The sequence below is a fragment of the Falco punctatus genome (assembly GCF_963210335.1).
Source record: "Falco punctatus genome assembly, chromosome: 2".
Lineage (NCBI taxonomy): Eukaryota > Metazoa > Chordata > Aves > Falconiformes > Falconidae > Falco > Falco punctatus.
In genome coordinates this window covers 45,309,161-45,316,267 of record NC_137581.1, presented here as the reverse complement: position 1 = coordinate 45,316,267, position 7,107 = coordinate 45,309,161, and the positions used below count along the sequence as shown (strand labels likewise).

Below are 7,107 nucleotides of genomic sequence, written 5' to 3'. Positions count from 1 at the left end.
GGCCTGCGGCAGGAGAGAGCGCGGCCAACCTGAGGGGAAGCAGAGGCAGGCCCTAGCCTACCATATGCAAGTGGCTTTTTCCACCCAACGACTCAATAGTCTCTTAAAACGCTGTCCTGGCTTTACTCGTAACTATTTAAGACGCGGTTTGCCTCAAAAACGACAAAAAAAACCCGCCACAACCCGCGCCGCGCAACCAACCCGGACGAAAAATGCGGAGGACTCCGACCCGCTCGCGCAGGCTCCGCCCTCCCAGGCAAGAAGGGCGCACGCTCCCTGACCGGAAGCCAATAGGGGCGAGCTCGCTGGCCTTGCCTCGCTCTGGTGTCGCTCGGAGCCAATCAGAGCGGCAAGCGTTGTGTGGCGGAAGTTGGGCCTTGGGGGGTGCGTGGCGCCATGGCCGCCGGTTCCGCGGTGGTGCGGGCGCTGGAGGCGCTGGGTGAGGGTGCAGGGTGGGGACCCCGATGTGAGGGTGGTGGGGAGCTGAGGGGGAGTTGGGCCCACCCGGACCCGCAGGGTAGGTTGTGGAGGGGGGGCGGGGGTTGCCCCTTCCTGAGCGTTTCCCGGGGCGTCCTGGTGAAGGCTTGGGGTGGGCGAGCGGGGCCCTTCCATGGCTGCCCGCGGGCCGCCTGGGGGCTTTGCCACCGTGAGGCGGCCTGCGTGTAGCAGCGTAGCCGCAGGGAGAGCCGCGGGGCTATGCTACGGTGCCAGAGGGCAGCCCTGGGCATGCCCGGCTCCCCGGTAAGCTGAGGAAGTGGGTGCAAGTACAGCTCCACTGGCTTGGAGGGGTTATTCAGGGCTGTGAAACTGCAACTGCATGGACTCGGTCTGGCCTTACGGAGTCTCTCCTATTAGACTGTGCTTGACATGCTGAGCAGGTGATGTTAATGCAATTCAGGACAAACCCCCTTAAAGCTTTGTTTTTAGGTTAAATGCATGCATGAAGACCTAGGAATTCTTCAGCGAGAGTCTAGGTGTAGTACCATAACACTTTGAGGATTTGCTTCTGATTGCTAGTGTGTTTTTCAGATGTTGGTGGTGCAGCAGATAAGATTAATTTAATACCTCAAGACTTTTTTGCAGAACTGGTAAGTAGTGCAATAAATTGGATGTTGAAGGGCTTCTGCTACTCTGATTCAATGAAACCTTTTTGTTTAAGCTTTTTTTTTTTTTTGTCTGTTGCAAAGGGAATCTTTTGTATGTGGTAGGTAGTTACATGACTCATGAAATGGACCAATCCTGCTAAAAGAAATGGGATTGCTTTAAATGTTTTTATCATATAAGATTTCTAAATATGTATTTTTGCTTTTCATCTGAAGATATCAGGTGAGCTTGTCCAGAAGACATTCAGTTTGTTTATTGTAGTGTGCACTTGAACAGCATGACTGCTCAATTAGCATTAAAATGGTGTGTTAAGTAGGAATAGCTAGTGAGGTGGTAACTAGAAGTTTTGACTGAGTTTATTTGCTTTTCTTGAATTTGATGTAACTTTAAAATCAGTCATTTCAATGACTTTATTCTCCACTCTGCATTTAAAGCATATTCTTGTTGTCCATTTTTGCAATAACTAGTTTTCTTTTTTGTTTTTTAGTCTCCAAGTAGTCAAACTAGTTTTGTCTTGTATATTAAAATACACATTAAGAATGTTTTCAAACTTACTCTCTTTACAGTGTGAGCAAATAATTCAGTATCTGAACCAGAAGATCCCAGGTGTAAATGTAGCTGAACTGTGTCAGGTAAGTTTAGATACTAGCACTTAGAAGCAAGTATATTAGCTGTATATGCTGTAAAGGATAGATTCCCCAAGTAAATGTTTTCTTTTTGTGTGTGTATATACAAAGAGGGGTTTATTAATGCATTGTTCATGATTATTTGTAATTGCTCAAACATTCTGTTTCTAGAGAATTCAAACATCTGGGAGTGAGATTAATGTTGGTGACCTAGCAAAAGTAGCTAATATTGTTTCCTTTCTATTCAGGTAAGCACAAAACAAATTATGTTGCCTCATGTCTTTTTTTTTCTTTCCCTCCACCCCAACTTAACAGTGGTATTAAAAAGTGACATCGAATGTGGATGTAAAATGAACTGATTTGGGAAAAGGGCAGAAGTTTGTAACTCAGTACATGAAAATGAACTTCTGGACTTAGTTTATGTTCTTAAAAAAATTGTGGTTAATAAATCATCTCACTCTTTGTAATAAAAAAAAAAAAACCCAAAGAGAGGAAAACATTCTAAGATCCTGTCTGCTAGCTTTAGAACTACTGGCCAAGTAAGTTGAAGTTAAGCTCAGTTCTGAAGCTGTCGGCTAGGCCTTTACCTGGAAGAAGTGTGTTCTAAAAACTTTCTTAGAGATTAGAAACCAGCATTTGTGCCTGTTTGAAGGGCGCACTGTTTTATGATGTTGAACTCTGCTGTGACAGAGTTTTTAGGTAGCATTTTCAGCAGTTATTTTCCTCTTAAGTTTTTCTGCTTTCAGAAAGATAAAATTTTCAAGAGCTTTCTTATTCTTCTAATATCTAGTATCTAAACATTTTACATAACATTAACATGATTGAAGAAAATATACCAGTAGAAATCTAAGATACTACTACTTCCTCTCATATAGAAAGCCTTAAATTATATTGGACCATGCCAACTCTTTCTGTCTATTAATGTCTCTAAGGGGTGTGGATCAGCATGGACAAGCCAAGGATGGGAATTTTTTTAAAAACTTCTGGTAGAGGAGAGAGTAGCAATTTTCCTCTAGACTTGCTGCATTTTCAGTTGAGGGTGTATTGCATCATTTGACTCCTGTTAGTACCAATTATACCATTACCTAGAGGTCCTTATTTGCCTTTAGATGATACTTTAATTACCTCTCCTAAATGTTTAATTAAAAATGGCTTTGTTTCTAAAGTAATAGTATTGTTCAATGCTCTATGCAGATGTCTTTCACTGATTTATGCTTGGTTTTTTTCAGTTGCAACAGAACTTAGGGACTGTGATTATTTCTTGTTATAATGTTGCATGTTGTGCAAGCCCAGCAAAGCTTGGTCTCTGCATTGAAAGCCAAGTAGTGGTGTTTTTTGCATGTGGATACAAAAGAGTAGTTAAATATTCTATAGGAAAAAATAAAAATCATAGGCTGCCTAATTGTTGTAAAGTACATAGACACACCAAGCAGCAATACAAAATTGCCTATTTGGGGTGAAGTGAGAAATTTTATTAATTCCGTGGAGAATTAAATTGATACGGTGTTCTTTGGATATACCTATAGCACAGCAGCCAGAAACAATCTCTCTACAGAAGAACTCATCACCACCTTGGGCAATACAGTCAGCGCACTGCCAAAACATGCAGTTCAAGTTATTCGTCATGTATGGAACGAGCAGGGCAAATCCGTTAGTGTCTCAGAAGATGCAAGAAATATGTCCACAGTGGGGCAGGTAACTAAATGACAAAATGCAGTTGAGCTAACTATTAACTTTTCAGAAATATCAATGCTTCATTGTGTATGTTGTATTTTCAAGCATAGGGCGGTATCTTAACTGCTGAAAGCTTTTCTATATATATGTTGCCAATTGTCTACCCAGATAAATAAGCATATACAATAAAGGTTTTCTAAATGCTGACCAGTTTTCTAATATTATTGTTTGGATGATGAAGTCATATTTTATAGCTTTTTAAAAATTAATGCATCATAGTACTGTTAGGGAAGGTAAATGGCAGTCAGTGTGGTAGACAATTGTATTAGCCATTAATGTGAATCTGTCTTAAATGTTATCTGAATTGTTCTTTAGAGTTGATAACACCACTGCCTGATCATTTTGTCTCCCTAAGTTTAAACTCTTGTTTTTAAAGATACTTTATGTCAATCTCCAGCATTCCTTTTTTCCTTTTTGAAAAAATAACAGGCTATATTTGCATTTTAGATCTTTTTTGTCTAACAATAGTTCAAAAGAATGTGGAATTACGAAAAAAAAAGTCTGCAGCTTGATAGTAGGCTTCTAAAGGCTCTCTTCACTTCTTCATTCAACAGTTCTGCCTATCGTAAAAGACTAAAAATGTTACCTGTCTGAAATTTATGTACTTGGATAAATAAAAAATACAGTTATAAAAGATGTTAATTGTTTTCATTACTGCTATTATAAAATTCTTGTGCACTGTCTGAGGTTTTTCTCGTGTTTCCACTAGATCTAGAAACTTATAAAAAAAATCACAAAACCATAGTGGTATACAAGTCAGGTGAACTCTGTGGCTCAAGCTGCTTTTACTACAACTTTAGACTGTACTTGACTGACAGTGCTTGAATAAGGAAAACAGATTAGTTAGCTTATTAAATTGCTTATTTGTTCATTATCAAAAGGAAGGGCAAATGATATTGTATTCACATTAATATCTGAATATGTATGTTTGTTTCCCATTTGGATATGAGCTGTAGATGTCCTATATGGTTTGTAAAACATCCATCCAACAGAATAACCATGGTAGATCTTTCTTTAACACTGTTTCCAATTATTTTCTTCTTTGTAGTTTGTAGATATGAAATGGAAACTGGGAGTTGCGATGAGTTCTGACACCTGCAGGTCTCTGAAGTATCCTTATGTTACAGTGACGCTAAAAGTGGCAGACCCTTCAGGACAAATAACAGACAAATCTTTTGAAATGACAATCCCACAGTTCAAGGTCTGTAATCAGCGTTACTTGATTCAGTCTCAAAAAACAGTGACATTGTTGTGAGGGAGCAACTGTATACCTTAATGCATATGTTTGTGTTGCTTCTTTACTCATACAGTCATTCAAAGATGAAGCATTAAATATTTAAAATGCTGAAGCTAAATACTTACTTCATAGCATTTAGTTCTACATCACTTTACCCAAAACTGTTAATTTAGCAGTAATTTATGTGTTCTCTTACAAATAAGCTAACAACTGAAGATGTAAAGACTTTTGGGACTTTTCTGTCAGCTGTCACTCTGCCTTATTAAAACCAGAAGGAATATTCTAAATATATGGAACAGTTCCCTAGTCTCTAAAACTAAATCTAAAACTTGGGTTAAGCCTAACACTTGCTAATGATTAGGAATGGAGGTCAGTGTGCTTTGTCACCACTGGCTCTTAATTGCTAAGCTTTCATCTATTAATTTATGTAACTTTGTTTAATTTTGCGTAAATGTAGCACTTGTGTTGTAATTCCTTTTTAAAGGGTGAGTACATTGTGAGCTTGTACAATACTCCAAGCAAATAAATCCTTTGATTTGGACTGGCAGGAATTTGACAAGGATGTTCTGAATACTTAGGTGTTGTGAAATGTTGCATTCACTCTAGTTGAAACCTATTTAATAACTTGCTGTTCAGCTACTATAAGAAATGGGTGTTATACTTCAGAAGCCTGGATTATTTCAGCTGGGAATAGAAACATTTGCATGAGAAGTTTTTTTTGGTGGCTTTTGTTTTTTGTTGTGGTGTGAGAGCTACTTAGTATTTTTCTTTCATAGCATCTTCTGTTAATAGCCAAACCCATACAAATAAGGCAACACCTGTGTAGATTTAATACTGAATGTGCCCAAATGCCAACCAATTTACAAAAAGTAAAGCAGAAACTTTCAGTTCAAGCTGGAAACTTCACTTGGAAGAAAAAGGGAATACGAGAAACATGGACTGTGATTTATTTTGTTTTAATTTTTTTTCCTAACATGCTAGTTTGAACTATGGTTTGAGCTTTTCTTCAAGCAACTGAAATTTGTCTTAACTCTTGCATTTTAGAACTTCTTCAGACAGTTCAAGGAAATGGCAGCTGTTCTTGAAACAGTTTGAAAGGAACTTTTATTTACACTGAAATTTTGGACAAACTTAGATCAAGTAAACTTTCTGTTCTGCACAGGAAATAAAGTGCCATTGTTCAGCAAGGTATGTATCCTTGTCTTTTCAACAGGTATTTGTCAGCATCATCCTTGAATTGCTGTGAAGAATTCCTCACTTTTGAATACTTGAAGCAAACTCTGCAGTGTTTGTGATAATGTGTTCAGCTTTGTTCATCCTGGTAGACAAAAGATCAGGATGTGTATGGAGAAGCATCACTGTAGACTTCCTAATATCCAAGAGTAAGAAACCACACATTTAACTGTAGAGCGTGGAAGTCACTCACAAATGTTGACTGGGAAGATGTTGACAGAAGCGTAAAACCCACATTAATACTTTTGTCTGTAAAATTGAGATGTGCTTGGATTCTATAATATTAAGGAGTATATGAAGTTATGCCTAGCATACAGTTATTCTTGAAGAACAGCAATGCCAAGTAGTTAGTTGCAGGCATTTGCAGACCTGGCTTCCAGTTGTCTTTTAGTAACAGGAGAATGTACTTATCCTAACAGCTTGTTTATTTCAAATACTTATTTCCTACCACCTAGGCTTATAAAAATTGAGTTAATGCGTTAAGCTTTTCTGGAGATGCAAAGTTTATTCTCTGAGAAGAAGCCCAGAGGCTAATTTTAAGTAAAGGTAGAAAGGTGAATTTTATTCAAAAACATTTAAATATATTTTTGCCTTTACATTTAATCCAACTCTAATCTGTGGCACTCTGCTTGATGTTTTGAATTGCCAGTCTACTTTCTAATTAGATTAGAATACTGGTGTAGTTGCCTCGCTCCAAGCTCTGAACTAGAAAAGTCAAGAGGAAACTTGAAAATTCAGGCTGGAGTATTAGCCAAGCACATCAGAGAGAGGACTGCACTAAAATTCAGCAAGATTTCTATGCTTGTTGTGTTGTGACTGCTCTCAGAGAATGTCCTAAACAGCAAAATTTTTACTTTGGTTCTGAAGAATGGGGGCATTTCCAAGGGGGGAGTAATAAATCTGGTGTGCTTGCATGCTGTTTTGTTTTTGTTTGGTGTTTTTACCCCTTGCATTTTCCATAAACAAAATACAAATTGCAAATATAGTGATAATAAAAATACTGTTGCATTTCAAGATGGGCTGTGGTATGGTAGAACAAGTAAATCTGAAGAGAGGCATTTCATACTGATAAGCAGACTGAAGTTTATGTTTTAACTTAAGAATGGTAGAGACTGAGAACCAGTTCTGCTGGGACAGATCCTCAAGTGATTTCAGGCTCCCTTAAGAGGGAAC

At 38.4% G+C, this 7,107-nt stretch overlaps 1 protein-coding gene across 2 annotated transcripts; it reads left to right on the top strand.

Moving 5' to 3' along the window:
- Positions 1 to 291: 291 nt before the first annotated feature.
- On the top strand, positions 292 to 6,848 carry COMMD6 (COMM domain containing 6). Of its 2 annotated transcripts, none has more exons than XM_080374437.1 (7): positions 292 to 439; positions 1,030 to 1,088; positions 1,671 to 1,736; positions 1,902 to 1,978; positions 3,257 to 3,425; positions 4,513 to 4,665; positions 5,915 to 6,848. In XM_080374437.1, the coding sequence occupies exons 1-7, from the start codon at positions 397 to 399 to the stop codon at positions 5,945 to 5,947; spliced, it is 600 nt and encodes a 199-aa protein (XP_080230563.1). In that variant the 5' UTR covers positions 292 to 396; the 3' UTR covers positions 5,948 to 6,848. The 2 variants fall into 2 exon arrangements, with proteins under 2 accessions (XP_080230563.1, XP_080230562.1); XM_080374436.1 differs by having other exon boundaries at positions 294 to 439; positions 5,746 to 6,848.
- Positions 6,849 to 7,107: the final 259 nt, after the last annotated feature.